General features: G+C 42.0%; 2 protein-coding genes across 2 annotated transcripts; both read left to right on the top strand.

Moving 5' to 3' along the window:
• Positions 1 to 207: 207 nt before the first annotated feature.
• LOC115622272 lies at positions 208 to 7,958 on the top strand (the record flags this gene model as incomplete). The annotated part of the gene is made up of 11 exons (XM_030516174.1): positions 208 to 474; positions 532 to 2,442; positions 2,502 to 2,660; positions 2,724 to 2,903; positions 2,963 to 3,130; positions 3,187 to 3,369; positions 3,426 to 3,608; positions 3,673 to 3,858; positions 3,918 to 4,538; positions 5,295 to 7,433; positions 7,512 to 7,958. Coding segments are annotated over 11 exons (6,444 nt in total), but the record flags the coding sequence as incomplete, so codon positions are not given.
• Positions 7,959 to 12,311: 4,353 nt separating this feature from the next.
• On the top strand, positions 12,312 to 16,675 carry LOC115623002 (anoctamin-4). Its single transcript, XM_030517166.1, has 11 exons — positions 12,312 to 12,586; positions 12,644 to 12,825; positions 12,882 to 13,841; positions 13,899 to 14,044; positions 14,103 to 14,683; positions 14,745 to 14,962; positions 15,022 to 15,186; positions 15,244 to 15,697; positions 15,753 to 16,149; positions 16,205 to 16,295; positions 16,349 to 16,675. The coding sequence occupies exons 1-11, from the start codon at positions 12,409 to 12,411 to the stop codon at positions 16,673 to 16,675; spliced, it is 3,699 nt and encodes a 1,232-aa protein (XP_030373026.1). The 5' UTR covers positions 12,312 to 12,408.
• The last annotated feature ends 2,799 nt before the right edge of the window (positions 16,676 to 19,474 follow it).

Here is a 19,474-nt window from a genome sequence, read left to right as displayed (position 1 = left end):
AAGAGTGCGCATCTAAATGAAAACCAATGTCGGCTATTTATGATCGAACGCACAAATATATACTCCCATATATATATATATAAGGCAGCAATATTTTGGAAACTGTGCGGAGTACGACTTTAACAATACGAGTGGAATATAGTGTTTGGAAATGAAAGGTATAACGACTGAGCACGAAGAATATCCTTGAACTAATCACATCCTCTTGTAGTCACTCTACTTGCTGTAGTGGCACTCACTGCAGTGGCATTCGTTGGAGCCGCCGATCCCGAATGCGTTTATCGCAAGCTGCGCAGCCTGAAACCCTATTGGCCGAATCCTGCCAACTGTTCCAGCTACTACCGCTGCTCTACCAAGAATGTGGTCCGTGCTCTTAATTGCCCAAAGGGCAAGGAGTTCAATCCCAGGAATGGTAAGTGTGCCCTAGCTGGACGAGGACTGTGCAAACTAAGCTTGGCCGCTCCATTGGCTGAGGTAAGACATTTAAACAGATTCAAGGTGCACATACTCAATTTCGTTGTTATCCTGCAGGACACAAATCCATGTGCTGATGAAGTGAACGGTGCTTTTGTACCCAATAGCAATGGCTGCGTCGATTTCTACATTTGCAATGGTCAGCTGGCCTATCCCCAAAAGTGTCAATCAGGCAGCTACTTTAACACAACCAGCGCAAGCTGTGTGCCTGATACCACAAGCCAGTGCTGGCAAAATCTGTGCATAGGCAAGTCCGATGGCACTATTATCCCGGACAGCAAACTGTGCGCCACCTACTATGAATGCCAAAGCGGAGAGACCGAGCAGGTGCAATGCGCCAGTGGTAGCTATTTCGATAGCTCGCTCGAAGCGTGCATAATAGATGAGGACAACAAGCAGTGCTGGGAGAATTTCTGCATTGACAAGGCTGACGGTTCTACGGTGGCCGATACTGAAGATTGTAACGTTTTCTACATATGTACAGACCAAAAGGCACTTGCTCAGAGCTGCCCCGATGGCAGCTACTTTGATAGTGACACATCGAACTGTGAACCAGGCGTGTGTCCCACTGACAACGGAAGCACCACTCCAGGCGACTCTAGTTCAACACCAGCGGAGCCCTGCGATAATGAATCAACTCCCGTAACTGAGCCGTGTGATGGAGAAACAACACCTTCACCAGCGCCTTGTGATGAAGAAACCACTCCAGCAACAGAGTCCTGTGATGAAATAACGACTCCTGCTACAGAGCCTTGCGATGAAGCAACTACTCCAGCAACAGAGCCCTGTGATGAAGAAACGACTCCTGCTACAGAGCCTTGCGATGAAGAGACAACATCTTCACCAGAACCTTGCAATGAAGAAACAACAACGCCAGCCCCAGAGCCCTGCGATGAAGAGACTACTACCTTGGCACCCCCAAGCGATTGTTGGAACGGAGTCAAAGACGGAGACCTGGTTGCAGACCCAAATAACTGCAGACTATATTCGATATGTCAAAATGGCATTTTAGAGCCTCGGGACTGTGAGATAGGCAACTATTTTGACCAGACCATTGGTATTTGTGTAGTAGACAGTGATAACATTTGTCCAGACAATGGCGCCAACGACGAGGACGCATGCAGTGATAATGACCAGACGAAATGCGGTGCGGATTGCTGGCACTACAAAAAGTGTGAGAATAACAAGTGGGTCGATGAGGCTTGCGGCAGTGGACAATACTTCGATGAAACCTTGGGTGTTTGCGTTATTGATGATGATCAAAAATGTCCAGAAAATAGCGCCAGGTCGCACAGTGAGCGGTCCAAACGTAGTGCCGCAGATGACTGCGGCTGCGAAGGTGGCATTGCTGATAATAGTATAGTGCCACATCCCACGGACTGCGATAAATATCTGGTATGTCAGAATAAGCAACTGATACCGGGCAATTGTGGACCTGGAAACTTATTCGACAGAGGCGCAGGTGTATGTGTGCCGGACAGCCTGAGCACTTGCTGGATTTGCAATACTAAGCCGAACGGCTATATGCTTCCCAATCCCAATCAATGCAATGGGTATTACAGTTGCTCCAATGGTCTGTCCACTGCAAAGACATGCGCCCAGGGTGAATATTTCAATGGACAGGCATGCGTTATCGATGTCAATGGCTTGTGCATAAACCCATGCAGCTGCGGCAATGGCAAGGTGGCACATCCTATTTGCACCAAGTACTTCCAATGCACAGATGGTGTACCGAAAGTGAAGAAATGCGCCGCTGGAGAAGGTTTCAATGCCACTTTGGGACAATGCCAACTTAAAACAACTTGCAAAGCAACTTTATGTCATTTAGTAGCCGATGACACCACATTCCCCGTCGTGGACGATGAGACAAGGTTCTATTTGTGTCAGAATAAGCAACCATTAGTAAAATCGTGCCCTACAGGCTATCTATATGATGCCACGGAAAACTTTTGCCAGCTACAGCCCAGCGTAAGTTGAAATCACAACAACAAGTCTTAGAAACATTTCTCTAATTTATTACCATTCAGTGCGCGTGCAATCAAACTCTATGCAAGCTAGAAATCGATGTCTTCCCGACACTCAATGGAGATAATACCCAGTTCTGTCTCTGCAGTGAAGGTAGTGCGTATTTAAATCCCTGCGCTACGGGCTATATATTTAGCGCGGAGGACGGCGTTTGCATTTTTGTAAGAAATCTGATATTGCTTAGACTGTCAAAGGGTTAAGTAAAGAGTACCCATTACTTCCAGACCGGCCCTTGTGATCCAAAATCTTGTTTGGGTAAACAAGACTACTCGGTTACGTTCAACTACGAGGATCCCGATTCGTTCTGCTTGTGCGTTGCAGAGCAACCAATTCCAGTGCTCTGCCCCCTTGGCTACACTTTTGATGTCAATCTAGGCATTTGCGTTATTGCACCACAGCCAGACGTAAGAGTATAATTTAATTTCCTTGATCGAGATTTACAAAATGCACGTCTACATTACAGCCAAGATGCTGCAGAAACTACTGTGTGAATAAACCAGACTATACTACCTATTCGCCGTTGGTCTCCACTGAAGGCTTCTGCCTGTGCCTCAATGATGTGCCAACATATTATGATTGTCCCGAGGATAAAAAGTATGATCCAACTGCTGGCGTTTGCTTGGATAAGGATGTAAGTGGCACACGGAATCATTTGATTTTCCTCAATTAATAGCTTTACCTATCCAGCCGGAAAGTCTATGCGGTATCTGCGACAGTACAGCCTGCAACACCCTCCTCGATTACGAACCGTATGAAGCCTTAAACACAACATCAGCTTTCTGCTACTGCAAAGATGGCACACCAAATTACGTAAATTGTCCCGAAGATACGATATTTAATGCTACCGTGGGTGTATGCTTAGAGCCATTTGTAAGTGTAACAGAGTATGCTTGCCCTGGCGCTTTTTTATGCATTTCCCTATTTAGGATCCATGCGCTGGTCCGATATGCGATGACGCAAAATGCTGCAGTGTGCTCGAAAATCAAGCTTTCGCCACTACTAGAGGAAACGACGGATTTTGTATGTGTAGCGGAAAGGTAGCCAGCTATTACCCCTGCCTAGAAGGTACAGAATTCGATGCTGATTATGAAATTTGCCTTGCGCCTGTGGTAAGTACATGAGTTAGTAGGGGTAACTACTTGTATATGTGTTCATGGATAATGTTTTTTGCAGGAACTGATAGCTATCTACTGTGATCAAACCCAGTGTGATACGAGGGCCAGCAATCAACCCTTTGCTTCACGCAAGGTCAACGATCCAACAGCCTTTTGCGCCTGCGTTGAAGGTATAGCCAATATTAATAATTGCCCAGAGGGTCTAGTTTTCGACAGTGACTTAAGTATCTGTGCAAAGCCACAGGTAAGTCTTGAACTCCAATGAAATAGATAATCAACTTAATTTGCAATCATTCTTCGTAGGCACCTGCTACAGTCTGTGATCCTACAGTATGCAACCAGGATTTGGAGGATCAAACGTTTGAGGCTAGCAATGGAACGGCAGGCTTTTGTGTGTGCACCCAAGGTCAGGTGCTCTATGAATCATGTCCGAGGGGCAAGGAATACAATGTGAAGGAGCGTGCGTGCCTTCAGCCTGGAACGATTTTTAAAGTATCAGCATGTGAGGGACAGAAGTGCTTCTACCACGATAGCTTTGAACCATTCCCTGCTAAAAATACAACTCGAGGATTCTGTATGTGCGTTGGCAAGACAGGTATCGCCATTTATCGCAGCTGTGATAGTGATGAAACATTCGACGAGGGCCTTGGCATGTGCATCTCCGAAACGAATGTGTGCGAGCCCATACGCTGCATCAATCGCTTGAAGTTTGAGCCCTTCCCAGCGAGAAACACTTCAACTGGTTTCTGCACATGCGAGGGAGCCAAGGATGTTGCCCTTTATCGCGATTGTAGTCCTGGTCAAGTTTTCAATCGCAAGCTGGCGATGTGCACGGAACCAGAACTAAATGAGGAAGAAAGCATAGAAGACAGCCAACTCGAGGAACACTCTTTGGAAAAAAGATCAGTGGAGTCGGAAGAAAACGTAAGATCATTATCAATATTCAAAAGAATTCTTAAAAAGCTTGCACATCCTTTTTGAGTGCGACTCTATTATATACTTCTGAGAGCTGAATCTTTTATGTCCACATATAACTAGACGTACCGTTTACGTCGTATATATTTACCCATTATATTACCCTAAACACGTATACATATACTAAATATTATATAGGCTTGTTATTTAAGAGTTATTATTGGAAATTCCGCTTGTTCCATTTCTATATGCATTGAATTAAATTTGTATTTACCTTACATGTATATATATCAATATATATTATACCCATATATGCACAAAAATAAATCCAAATTGGAATAATTACAAATTTGGCGTTTTACTTTATTGCGATTATCATACATTTAATGGAACATGTGGATATTTCCAGAAGTTCTAGTCATTTCTCATACAAGTATATACTGTAATGCACAGTTCAAAATGTATAAGCATTTAGCATTTTCGGGAGCATGCTTCTAGGCAAGTTTGGCTTTTAAATTGGTAATACTGGGCTAATATAAGCTAAAGAATTATCGGTCCACTATCATCATATTATAATGAAAATGTATGTAAAATACTTCAGAGCCTTAGAACTAAATATTAAGAATAGTTGTTTAAGTAGCATCCTTGATTATCCCTTTCCACGAATATGAAAATGAAAAAAAAAAACTGTTAAGTAAGTAACAACATTTCCACACCTATTCGAAATAATATAGAAGTACACCTATTTTCTTTCTTTCGTTACAGATTTGTCGGGCTGAAGAGAAACGTTCAGTGCCGGCAAACTGCTCTCAATACGAACTCTGTTTGGAGAACACCTGGCGTCGTAGAAGCTGCCCCGACCAACGATATTACAATCCAGAACAGCAGCGTTGCCTTGAACCACGAGACGACACGGTCTGCAGCTATGCCAAGGTCAGTGGACTTCCGACTTGCAACAATCGCACTGAGGGCCAAACATTGTCGAGCAAGAGTGGCAATTGCCAGCAATACTTTCGCTGTTCACAACACAAATGGCATCTGCGCAGCTGCCCAAAGCTGCATCACTACTCGCGGCGCATGCGCACCTGCATTTTGTCCAATGGAACCGATTACTGCGAGCTGGAGCGGCGCCATCCCCACGAGTTGGCAGCAAACCGCACACACAGCTGCCAACACACAGCTGTCCGTCCCGCACCCTCGAGTTGTGCCCAATTTTTGATGTGCCTCGACAACGAATGGTGGTATCAGCAATGCCCCCTCGGCATGTACTTTAGTCTGAAGCAAAACTATTGCGTCCCCAATGATGCCAAACAGTGTGCTGAGGCAGAAGCAGTGCCCATGGCCCTAAAGGATGAGATCCTGGGAACCAAGTGCAAGCGCGAACAAGCCACGCGTGCCTCGCCCAACTCTTGCAATTCCTACCTTCTTTGCAACAATGGCACATGGCAGTCACGTAGCTGTGATGCTCTGCACTATTACAACGCCACCTTGGAGACTTGTACTCGCGATCTGAACAAGACATGTGTAGTAGGCTCAAACAGCACGATCTGCATCAGCGGGCAGCGAAGAGCAGTTCCCACCAACTGTAACGGCTACGAAGAATGCAAAGAGAAGCAGTGGATGCGTCGCAATTGCCCGAGCCAGCAACATTTTGATGAGCTACTGATGCAGTGTGTGAACAGCCGTTGGACTAATTGTCAGGGTAATGGCCTGAGGCGTGCCTGTAATGTGGGCGAGATGCGTCCGTTCCCTCTCGCAGCCAACTGCACCCAGTTCTATTACTGTGAGGAGGATGTCTGGCAGGTGGGCAGCTGCCTCAAGGGTCACACTTATGCCAGCGATGTGAGCGCCTGTGTCCCACACGCGGCCGACAACAAATGCCAGCCCGTCTGGCAGCTCAGTCAGATCGGCAGTAATGAATGTGTTGATCGAGAAGATGGCGAAGCTGTGCCCCACGCCGACGATTGTACGCGCTTCTATCTGTGTGTGAATCAGTTACCCTCCCATTTGCAGAGCTGTTCGACGGGCAGCTTTTTCGATCCCAACCTGGGTTATTGTCGACCCAACGATGGCACCTGCGAGCCTTCGCTTACCCAGGATGTCTGCGCTGGTGCCAAGAACGGTACACTGATGGGCTACGCAATGGACTGCCGCGCCTATTACAACTGCTCCGGCAGCATCAATGCTACACAGCTGCTCTACTGTCCAAATGGTCAATATTTTAACACCACGGCGTCGCAGTGTCGCGTGGATAGGGGCCAGTGTCAACAAGAAAACGCAACGCAGAGTAAGTGCTTTGGTCAGCAGCATGGTACACGGATAGAGCACGAACTCTACTGTAATCTTTACTATGCTTGTGTGAGGGGCCTCGCCATACCTGTGGCGTGTCCGGATCAACAGATGTTCAATGCGATGTTGGGTCAATGCGTGGAGGATGAAAAGCAGCGCTGTGAAAATGGACAGCTTGTCGATTCTGAGAATAATGGAACGGATTACAGTTGCGGCAGTCTGAAAGATGGCACATATGTGCCCGATCGCAAAGACTGCACGAGATATTACATATGCTCCGAGGGCATGGCACTCCAGCAGAAATGCGCTGCCGGCTCCTACTTTGATGCAGAGCAGCTGCTATGCGTCCCGGACGATGGCTCCTGTCCATATGTAAGTAATGACCAGCCCGCGGATGATAATTTCCCGCCTGATCCGATGGTGTGTGAGGGAAAGCACGGTCTCATTTTGGCAGATGGATCGAATTGCAACAATTTCTACATTTGCATTTCCGGCAAGCTGCGACACGAGCGCTGCTATTCGGGTTACTTCTTCAATGCCACTTTATATCAATGCCAGCCCTTTAACGCTACCTCAGAGGGAACAGAGGCCCCCCCAATTGAGGAAGATGGTCCTGCAGTGAAATTGAAGACTGTGAGCAAGAAGTTGCTTCGTGTTGCACTTAAGAAGGGCAGAACTACGGCTCGGAAGCAGACAAAAGCACAGCCCCAGCAACAGTGCACCGATGACCCAATTGATTTCGCCGATCTTTGTGATGAGATTGGCGAAGGTGCCTCCATTGCCGAGCAAGGCGATTGCCGTCGATACATAAGCTGTGAGGATGAAGAGCCCACCTCGCAACGGTGTCGCAATGGCGAGAGCTACGACAGCATATTGGGCATTTGTCGCCAGAACGATGGCACCTGCCTCATGGAGAATGGCGAGCGAGTGGGCGTATGCAATGGCAAGCATGGACAATTGGCCAGAGATGTGGACAATTGTCGCGGCTACTTTGTGTGTGTGAATGGCCAAAAGATTGAGAATGAGTGCGCAAAGGATGAGTTTTTCAACAAGACAACAAACATGTGTGAGATAGACGTACTCCAGGAATGCAAAAATGTTGTGTCTAAGAAAACGGAGGCATTACGACAGTTAGAGTGAGGGATTCGCCTCAACATTTGTTAACCTTGTGGACTTTACAGAACAATTCTGTAGCTATCAATAGTAATAACTAATCTAAATAACTGGGCAGATATAATAATTGGTGTTGGGTTCTTCAAAGGAAATAACGAATGTTCACGTTTATGGTGGTTGGGAACTTTTTACATACTTAGACCTAAGGATCTGCAAAATAGACATTGGTGCATTGATTTAAAATATTTGAAGCTTTTAACTGTGAATTAAATGTAACATAGATGATGGTAAATACTTTCCACATGAAAAGCCCATCATCTACTTACACAGTAATAAGTTCAAGGACACAGAGCAAAGGGGGAGAAGGAAATGCAGCCCTCAAATAACTTAACCTATATTATTTTATAAAAGTTATGTCAAGCACTGCTACGAAATGAGCCCTAAACGCAACAGTTGTTCGAAAGTTGCTCGCAAACTGTTATACGGTTCTCCTGAGCGCCCATCCAATATATAGCTTCGGTGACTATTGTCGTTGCTTTTGAAAAAAAACTTACGTACTACACTTCAAAAGGACAGACAAGCGGTCAGTTACGCATGACACCTGATCCTTGATTCTGACGTAATAACCTTTAATGTGTGAACAATGAAAGGTGCAACTATGACGACTCTTTGTTGTCAAAAATTTTTTTTCTACACAACGGAAATAGAATTAGTGTATTAAGTTGACCAAAGAATATAATATCTAAGAAAAGCGAAGGTAATCCTGTTTAGTCACTTGAATAACTGCATTTTGCCAAGGATGATTTTAATAATTTTCACTTTGTTTATAATTGCGATTGCCTTAGATTCCTTTATAACTCGACTTGCGTGTAACCTCTAATGTGAAATACTTGTAGTAACGAAGGGCTTTTTTCCACCTTGGTTTTGAATCGACATCCAAAAATATCCCATAAACAGCACACGCACTGTTGAGGCTCCTTCGATATTCTTAACTAAATATAAATCAGACAAGCTGATTATTCTTAATCACCTATTTCAATCTCTAATGGCGTAACCATTCATTTGAACGCAAAGAATGACGTACTTTCGATTAAAATAGGTTCGTCTACAATTCAAAAATAGTACACCTAATATTTTAGCGGCTATTTTTATTTAGTCACGATTTCTTGAGTCAATCAAATGTCATGCATGTTTTACAGTCCCCAACGGGACGATAGCATCCAACCCAAAAGTGTTATACGCCCTCACGTGGCCACTTGAAGGGGTCTCTACATATATGTAGACTCCTTCACAGTCCAAACCACCTACCGATTTGAGCCAAAACATGACCATATGAACATTATTGCCCCACTTTGATTATCTCTGTGAGGCGTCATGAGCGTACTGACAACACGACAAGTACGACCACAGTCCTATGTCGCATTGCTTGGTTATTCGTGCGCGAGCGCTCCGACATATCGGTCGAAAATCGGGGCGTCCATTTGTCAGAATGAAATTTGTTAATAACTAATGATGAACATGCAAACGCGCGCGTGTGTGTGTGTGTGTGTGTAGGTGTATGGAGAACATCAACAGTGATGGGGGACACTGACAATCATAGAAAATCAATAGAAAAAGTAATTTAAATTGTGATTTCTAAAGCCACACGTACTGTACATACTTTCAATTAAAATCATAATTTTAATATGTACCGCATTATAACTTCAAAGTGAAAATAATGTTCGGTTTATCAATCCAAGCTGACAAAACTAAAAACTCATTAAATTACATCCAAGTGCATATATAATATGCGTATAGCATAATCCGCGTTTCAAATGCATTTCAAATCAATAATCGATTACTTCTGGATGACCCTCAATCAATAAACGTTCGATTGTTGTGATTACTTCAAAGTATGGGACTTTGCACAACTGACAACTAACCACCACTTGTGCGCCAAAGGACTACTCGTGTGTGTGTGTGCGTGTGTTTGTGTGTGTGTGTGTGTGTGTGTGTGTGAGTTACGAGTATTTGCTTGTCCTATATACTGGTACCCAGTCATTATTTTGAGTTCCTCAAAAGTGCACTGTCAAGTCAAGTACACCAGAATAAAGCGTAGTTGCACTCGCATGGTGAAGTTGATGTGATTAAGAAAACCCATATTCACGAGCCATCAGATGACAAGAATGGATATGTGAATGTAATGCCTTTCAATTAGTTGAAAACAGCTAACAGCATTAAGAAAGTAAGTATCATTTGGAGCATCCCTACTTAATTATTGATTTAATCAAATTTCAAATTTCAAAATAAGAGTATTTACTTTTTGGAGAGAATTAATAATACATCTAAAAGTAATTCCTGAAAATGTGAAATACATATTTCAATTCTACCATACTTGCACGAATTTTTAAATCATTAAAATAAATGATTATCGTGGTGAATTGTCTAAATTCTAATTATCTACTTCGGAGAGTTTGATAGAAAATGCATTGCATAAATCTACTTATTAACTGCCTTGTGTCATGAATATTAAAATGATGAGAGAATACCAATCTTAGATGCGTGAACAAACTGTATCTTTACTACCTACTTGTATTAATTATAATATATTTATCATTCTTCAGCGATATCAGTCTATGACTAACCACCTACGACATAAGAATACAGAAATCTTAAAATAACGGCTATGTCAGAGATATAAATAAGCAACATGACCATGACAACGCTTTAGCACTAGGTCTAATAGAGAACACTCTCTGTCGAAGACGACTAAAAGGATTCCACGTACTAGATCTCCCATATAGACCAAGATAGAGAAAAATATCTAAATATGTATAATTACGGATTGGTCTCACTGGAGCGCAAACCATCCTGTTAATTAAGCAGTTGACTTTAGTAAAATTTGTTTCTAAAAAAATTACCCGAAAATAATGTATATCATCACAATTAATTCAAGTTGATTGGTCTCGACTTTTTTTGATGTCACCTTAGCCAAACCAAAGAATATTTATTGAATATAATATGGTATAAGGTATACTAATAGCGACTTCTGAATGCTTTATTCCAAAGTTACCTCTAATTATCAATCTCGCCAAGCTGAGTGAGACATGAAGAGCTTTTTATGCCACAAACTTGGATTTGTCTTAAAGCTACCACAGTTTCTAGAAATTCGTTTCCCAATCGTTACATTGTTCCCGTGCATTGATCACCAATCATTCAATATACACAAATGTACACAATGTATATTGTTTGAAAGTTTATAAAAGGGTCAGAGTTAAGGAATAGTTAGTTAAGTGTGGAAAGTAATAAAAAATCAGTTAATTATTAAGAGAGTGTATACGAGTATACACTAATAACTTAGCTGACCAGTTGAAAGCAGTGGTCTGTGACGGCACGAGTTGTGAGCAACAAGTCTATTTATTTAACCTTCAACGAACCCCACCATTCCCCACCATTGTGCATAATCAAACAAATGTTTTCCCTATTGTTCCTTTTATATACTAGTAGCCACTCAATGCATGGTACATATAAAACGCGTGAGCGACTGCCATAAACCAACAACTCGAAATACAGGCAACTGAGCGAATCAAAAACACGAATCCATAGCAACACATACATATTACACACTCGTATTAGTGGTATAATGTATATATATATTTGTAAATATGTATATTGGAGAATACGCAAACATTCTTACTAACGGGAGAGTGTTAATTAAAATGCAAATAGAAATTAGCGTAATGGTTAAGGGCAGAAAAAATGTTTGAAGTATAGATGTATTGTCATACTACGACATGTTATTGTTGCCTATTAATTTAGAATAAACTAGGATACCCTTGACCCGTTCAGTACAGGGTATTACAAATTTATCGGCTCATGCAAACATAGGTTCATAAGCAAATGCGCAAATATTACAAGTATGTCTATTATCAATCTAGAAAATTGATTACTACTTTAAACAAATACATATCTGGCTAAAGTAATTATTTCAATTGCATAATTGTGTGCTTAAAACTTTCAATATACTTTAAGATGATTAATAAATTACACCCAAATACAGCAATTTAAATTTCCCTCAGCATATTTCTAAATAATGAAGCTTGCAGTACCGTGTGTTTGCCTTAATATAAAATATATACGAGTATATTTATATGTATGTAGTATGTGTGTTTGTCTATTCCTTTCTATAGAAGTACTTGTAAGTACTTCTAGAGATTTGAATTCAATTGAAGGTTCTCGTTCCAGTGTCATAAAGTTGACGAGCTTAAATTATTTATCATGGGTACGACTGCAGATGTTTTATGCCCCACGCGTCACTGTGTACGAAGTAAAACAAATTATAAAGCGGGACACAATCCTAAAATAATTAATTGCCTTCCTTGACTAAGGAGTCCATGCGCACGTATTTTATTTATTTTACAGCGTTTTATGACGTCATAGCCAATTCAGGTCATCGGCTATAGAAGGAGGGGGAGGGAGGCTCCCCATATCGAAAAAAATGAGCAGTCACGACGCACACTCCGACAGTAAATCAAACGTATTTCAAATACGCATCGATAGCGTTGACGATGAGAGCACTGCACCCATAACGGAGGCGAATTCCCGCGAAGATCTCATCAGTAGTGCAGCACAGGAGAGTGAGCGAAATAGCGAGCAATTAGTTTTTCAATTTCCAAGTAGGTTCACAACGGCAGAGGTTATATTTTAAGCTACTATCTATATACCATTTACAGGATTTCTTTCGGTGCCGACGCTGCGCAATTCGAGACAGAATTCGCTGCACACTCCTAAGCGAGAGGTTGTGTCGAGTCCGGCCAAGAGTGAGCGAATGATCCGCAGCCAACCGATCAAGGTGCGCCCACGGAGACTTAGCCAGGATAGCGGAATTGTTTCGGGACGTCTTTTGGGTTACGGCGTAGGTTCCTAAAAATACGTGAAATTAATTTATTGAAACGTAAACTTCCCTAACAGGAATACGCCTTAAATGATTCTGGTTTGCAAACCCGCCAAATGGATAAAGGCAGCACCTCGGCTGATAATATATACAACTTTCTCGCTGCCGAAAAACAGGAGATTGGATCTGTTATTAGGACCACCACGCCCTATCCACAAAAGCCCAGCAGTCTCGAGCTAGGGGCAAGCACTGGAGGCCCTTCAGCCACCTACACAGATAAATGGATGAACTCCTCGATCACGCGAGCAGGAAACGCCTTTTATTCCAAGTCTAATTCGATCGCCATGCCATTGCCCACACACTTGGAAACCGAATCCGCTGAGCCAAGTCCAACACAAGCTTTCGGACCCAAGATAGACGGTAACACCGAAGAGGACATACCCGGCACTGCAATGCGGCGATCTCTGGGCCTGAATCTAAGCCCCAACCTAGGTGGGCAAGAAAAGCTCAGTCAGTCGTATGAGGTAATGGAATCATCACACTCCAATGTACTGCCGGATCAGTTTGGCTATAAGCAGCTACTACCCACCGAGCGTAAGGTCTCAGTGGGCGGAAGCAGTACTGTCAGCGGAAGTTACTACAGCAGTCGAAAGACTAGCAAAAGCAATAGCGTAGCCGGTGATAGCACCGAAGAGCGACGCGTCAGCAAACAAGACCGTGAGGGGCTCGACCCTGAATCACTCATGTTTCGGGATGGAAGGCGCAAGGTGGACATGGTGCTGGCCTGGGAGGAGGAGGATTTGGGCGTAATGACAGAGGCAGAGGCAAAGCGCCGTGATCTCAGACGCAGCTTTATGGATAATTTGATAAAGGAAGGCCTGGAAGTAGAGCTGGAGGACAAATCTCAGTCGTTTAATGAAAAGACATTCTTCTTAAAAATCCATTTACCCTGGCGCCTGGAAACTCGTCTTGCTGAGGTTATGAACCTAAAGCTGCCCATCAAACGTTTTATCACCATATCCGTAAAACCGTCCTGGGTATGTTTAAGCTTTCCTTGGAAAACTGTACATCTGGATCTCATAGTTATTTTGCAGGATGACGAAAATGTCGTAATGCGTAATGTGCAATACTGGAAAGATGTATGGCAGCGTCTAACCAAAAAGATACAGCTTGACCAGAGTTTATTAGAGGGGGAGACAACATTTAAGGCAGCCACCGTGCATGGTAATCCCGAGGAACAGTAAGTTCAAAACACTCAAATTTCATGAACACATTTAAATGAACAAGCCACCTCTCAGGTTTATTGTCAAGGACCGTGCCACGGCTTACACCAGTGCCCAGCGTTCCCTAATGGTGATGCAAGTCCTCATTCGTACGCCCTTTGATGAGAGTGATCGCAGCGGAATCCGTCGACTACTCAACGATGGCACATATTTGGCTTGCTTCCCATTGCACGAGGGCCGGTACGATCGACCGCATTCGAGCGGGATCTCGTTGGACAGGCGCATCCTATATCAAACCTGGGCACACCCCTCGCAGTGGTACAAGAAGCAGCCATTGTGTTTAGTCCGCAAATATTTTGGCGACAAGATAGCACTCTACTTCTGCTGGCTGGGCTTTTACACGGAGATGTTGGTCTACCCCTCTGTAGTTGGATTCCTATGCTTTATTTATGGCCTAGCAACTCTGGAGTCCGAGGATAACACGCCGAGCAAGGAGATCTGCAATGAATATGGGACGGGAAACATTACACTCTGTCCGCTATGCGACAAGGCATGCAGCTATCAACGCCTCTCCGAGTCCTGTTTATTCTCACGCCTGACATACCTTTTTGACAATCCATCCACTGTATTTTTCGCAATCTTCATGTCCTTTTGGGGTGAGTTGTACTCGCATATTTCAAAAATGTATTTATAAATGAAAATATTCTCGAATAACAGCCACTACATTTCTGGAGCTGTGGAAGCGAAAACAATCCGTTATTGTCTGGGAATGGGATCTGCATAATGTCGATATGGATGAGGAGAATCGACCAGAATTTGAAACCAATGCCACAACATTTCGCATGAATCCAGTGACTCGTGAAAAGGAACCCTATATGTCCACTTGGAGCCGCGCTATACGTTTCGTTATTACCGGCAGCGTCGTGCTCTTTATGGTAAGTGGGTCCTTATTGTTAGCTGGCATTGCATCTACTACAGCAAAACAATTTCGCAGATTTCAGTAGTGCTTTCGGCTGTGTTAGGTACCATCATTTATCGCATATCGTTGGTGTCTGTTATCTATGGAGGTGGAGGCTTCTTCGTCAAAGAGCATGCCAAACTCTTCACCACAGTGACAGCGGCGCTCATCAATTTGGTGGTCATAATGATATTGACGCGAGTACGAATGAGGACATATTTTTGAGTAACTCTGTTAATTATTACATTTACTACACAGATCTATCACCGCTTAGCAATTAAGCTGACCAATCTGGAAAATCCGCGCACGCACACCGAATACGAAGATTCCTACACCTTTAAGATATTCTTCTTCGAATTCATGAATTTTTACTCTTCACTTATCTACATAGCGTTTTTCAAGGGCCGTTTCTTTGACTATCCCGGGGATGATCAGGCGCGTCGTAGTGAATTCTTTCGGCTGAAAAATGATATTTGCGATCCGGCAGGATGCTTGTCTGAGCTATGCATTCAATTGGCCATCATTATGGTAGGTAAGCAGTGTTGGAACAACTTTATGGAATATCTGTTTCCCAAATTCTGGAACTGGTGGCGTCAGCGAAAGCACAAACAAGCCACGAAGGATGAATCGCATTTGCACATGGCATGGGAGCAGGACTATCACATGCAGGATCCAGGTCGCTTGGCTCTCTTTGACGAGTATCTTGAAATGAGTGAGTAGCTTTAAAATCAACAATGAAGCTCAGGTCGAAGTCCATCTTTTTCCAGTACTTCAATACGGCTTTGTCACACTATTTGTGGCAGCGTTTCCATTGGCTCCGCTTTTTGCACTCCTCAATAATGTGGCCGAAATACGATTGGATGCCTACAAGATGGTGACACAAGCTAGGCGCCCGTTGGCGGAACGTGTTGAGGATATTGGCGCCTGGTATGGCATACTTCGCATCATTACCTACGCAGCTGTGGTGTCCAATGCCTTTGTTATTGCCTACACAAGCGATTTTATACCAAGAATGGTTTACAAATTCGTCTACTCGGACACCCACACCTTGGCAGGCTATATAGAACACTCCCTATCTATTTTTAATACCTCCGACTACAAGGAGGAATGGGGCGCAACAAGCAGTGAACGTGATCCAGATACTTGCCAGTATAGGGGATATCGGTAAGCGAAATATGTTACGATAAAAGTTATAAATTCATATATCCTTACCTAATAGAAATGGACCCAAAGACTACGAACCTTACGGCCTAAGTCCTCATTATTGGCACGTATTTGCCGCACGTCTGGCCTTTGTTGTGGTGTTTGAGGTAGGCATTTCATATAGCCCAATGATCAATAAATTAATTGAAATATATTTTAGCACGTGGTCTTCGTAATTACTGGCATTATGCAATTCATTATCCCCGACATTCCTGCCGAGGTCAAGACACAAATGCAGCGCGAACAGCTGCTAGCCAAGGAGGCCAAATATCAGCATGGCATTAAACGGGCCCAAGGTGACAATCAGGACATTATGAGTCTCTTTCGTGATGCCAGTCAACGGACCTCAATAGCTGGCAGTCAGACCACTGCACGAGGTAGCTGGGCTCGGCGCTTCAGTCGCCTAAGTGATGGCCTCGATGCACATGTGGAGGTTGCGGCTCGCCCTCGCCGTTCAATGGAGTCCACTGTTTGGGAGGTTTCCTGACACGAGGAAGAAGCCGAAAGCGAAAATCCTGAACAAACCAAGAGCTGAGAATGACACACTTTGTTCAGATAATGTTTTATTAACTAGCACTCATGCACATTTATTCTTCACAACAATTAAGTATGTACTTGTAGGTTTGCTCATTGAAATCACCTCCTTTAATCCATGTCATTTACTTTATTTTCACATGTAAATAAAATTCGTTTAACTGTTAACATAACTTAACTCACAAATTAAATTATTATTATAGATGGGGGGTGTTCTGATTGGCATTTGCCAATACTTGACCATCAACTTGTATTTTAAGCAACCTTTGCCCATCCATGTTGTTTCATTCCTTAAATTGTTTGCTTAAATGACAGTTTGTTGCTTTTATTATTGTTTATATTTTTTTGCATAACTAGTCTTTTCAATTTACCCCAAATATAAATATAGTTGTTTGTGCTGTTGTTACAGTATAATTTGCTGATACTGTTAGCCCTTCACTCTTTCCACATCCCCCCATACAATTTATTAAACCTCTTCTCCACCACTATATATCACTTGAAATAGCTTATAACATTGTTGTTTTTTTTTAATCATTGCCCTTTAAAATCATCCTTTTCAGATTGATGGCCTGAGTTACTAGTGGGACCCGTTTTTCTAATAATTTCATTTGTTTCGAAGTTCATTGATCCTTTTGCGCAGTTAGTTAGTTTCTTTATGCAATATAAGTTGAATCCTTAGGTGTAACTAATACTCGTATATTCCATATTTTGAACTAAAATGCTGTACAATACTATATGTACATCTGTTTTTATTTGTACTGGATAATTACTGGATTGTCTTGCTAAACTATAAAAATACATACACCAGTATGTAGATAATTCAATTAATAATTCACGCTATAATTGAAGCGTTTAATTTAATAAAATACGCTTCAGTTAAATTTTGCTCCGATACTTTGGATATACTGTACTTAGTTTTCCGCCTGTTTTTAAATGTTTAAGGCATTCTGTATTCTATTATCGCTTCTACTGCCCTATGGCACGGTAAGGTTCTACTCTTTTTTAACGTTTTTTCAAACGTTCTTTTTCATTATAAAGTCATATTTAATGCAGAGCAAGAGTGTTGGCAATAAGACCAGCCAATTTCGGAAAGATGGTACAAAGACATCGTCTAATGATCTATATCACAAGAAAATTGTTGCATCTTTTATTACGAAGCCCAAAGTTGAAACGCGTGTCAAAAATTGTAGAATTAAAAACCACAATCACAGCTGAGTCTGCTAAAATATATACAAATATTCCAAGAAATAATCAATATTCCACCACAGAATCAATCAAAATACTTACAAAGTCATCATGTGGCTTGAAACGGCAAACGACTGGCTTTAAACAAACTTTGGTTAAAAAAGAAGTTAAAGGTTATGTCAGATGCACTTGGATAAAGTATAAAATGAAGTGGGTGGTACTGAAAGCTATTGTACCGTATTATGGAGCATTTAGACAATGTTTAAAAGCAGAACTTGGTGGTCCAGGCCTAGTAGTTGGTATCGCTCAAAGAGTTGAAAGTCTTGATAAGCTAATGGGATCAATAATTCGGCCATTTCAAATATTGAATGCTTTGCGCGGTCTGTATCGATACAGCAATGTTGAATCTTGTGGAGGTGCCATTTATAATGGATACATGGAATTGCGCACATTGAATCAAGAATATGTTTATTTAAATTGCTAACATTCACATAAATTTATTTTTGTGGTATTACATTTTGTCTTTTAATCTCTGGCTAATCCTTGCTACGGCTTAACGTGTTTTTGTTATTAAAATAGTAATAAAAATTTGACAATTTGACTTATAATTAATATATTTATTCTAAAATCTAGTATTTGATCTGACTAATAGCCTACCTACTACTTACTATATAGCATGTGGTGTACCAATTTCTAGGCGTAACCAATATCTGACCAAACGAAATGCAAGGGTATAATAAATTCGGTTCAAGCAATTAGCAACACAGACTTTCGTTTGTATTTTTGAGACTGATCACTTGCATAGTTAACGAATTGTCTTGTTAATGAAAATACTTACACATCTTAAAGAAACTAACTTCCTTAGCATATCACGCTGCAATTAGATTATGTACAACTTTTAACTTTTCTCAACAGTTTACGTTGATTTAAGTATTTGCTTTAGGTCTTATTGGATACGCTTCAGCTTCACTTTGCTCCGATACGTATATATCGCAAGAACTTTACAATTTTAGTCATCTGCCTGCTTTTAAATGTTGAAGATATTCTGTATTTTTTTAACGCTGCTTCTGCTTTATACGGCGGTGAGTTCCATTTAACTTATGGGTATCAGATAGTAAAATCGCTCTTTTTCCTTTATACAGTCAACTTCAATGCAAAAGAGGGATAGTTCTCAAGCACCTCAAGCACCTATAAAATGGGAAAGTTTGAAGAAGGTAGTTGAAGTTAAAAATTTAAAGCCCATTGGTGGGCTTGGAAAAGACAATGCGAAGGCGACATCTAGGGAAGTTTATCAAAAAGGAATGGTTGCAGATTTAATTATGAAATCGAATGTTGAAAAGCCTGTCAAAAATGGTAATTTTAAACCCCACCATTTAAATGCTGATTATGAGGATCTCGATAAAACCTTTAGAGCCTCCAAAACATTAAGTGAAATTGTAAAAATGGATCTGGGTCGCACCGCTACAAAAAGTACAAAGTCTCCAAGAAGAAATACAAATATACCAAATAAGGATTTTACTAAATCGAACGAGAGACTTAGAAGTTCAACATCTGTAGCTATAATTCA

This window comes from Scaptodrosophila lebanonensis, unplaced genomic scaffold (genome assembly GCF_003285725.1).
Source record: "Scaptodrosophila lebanonensis strain 11010-0011.00,11010-0021.00 unplaced genomic scaffold, SlebRS2 tig00000043-arrow-pilon, whole genome shotgun sequence".
In the NCBI taxonomy this organism is placed as follows: domain Eukaryota; kingdom Metazoa; phylum Arthropoda; class Insecta; order Diptera; family Drosophilidae; genus Scaptodrosophila; species Scaptodrosophila lebanonensis.
The sequence above is the reverse complement of the archived record's forward strand: the minus strand, read 5'-3'. Positions and strand labels throughout refer to the sequence as shown.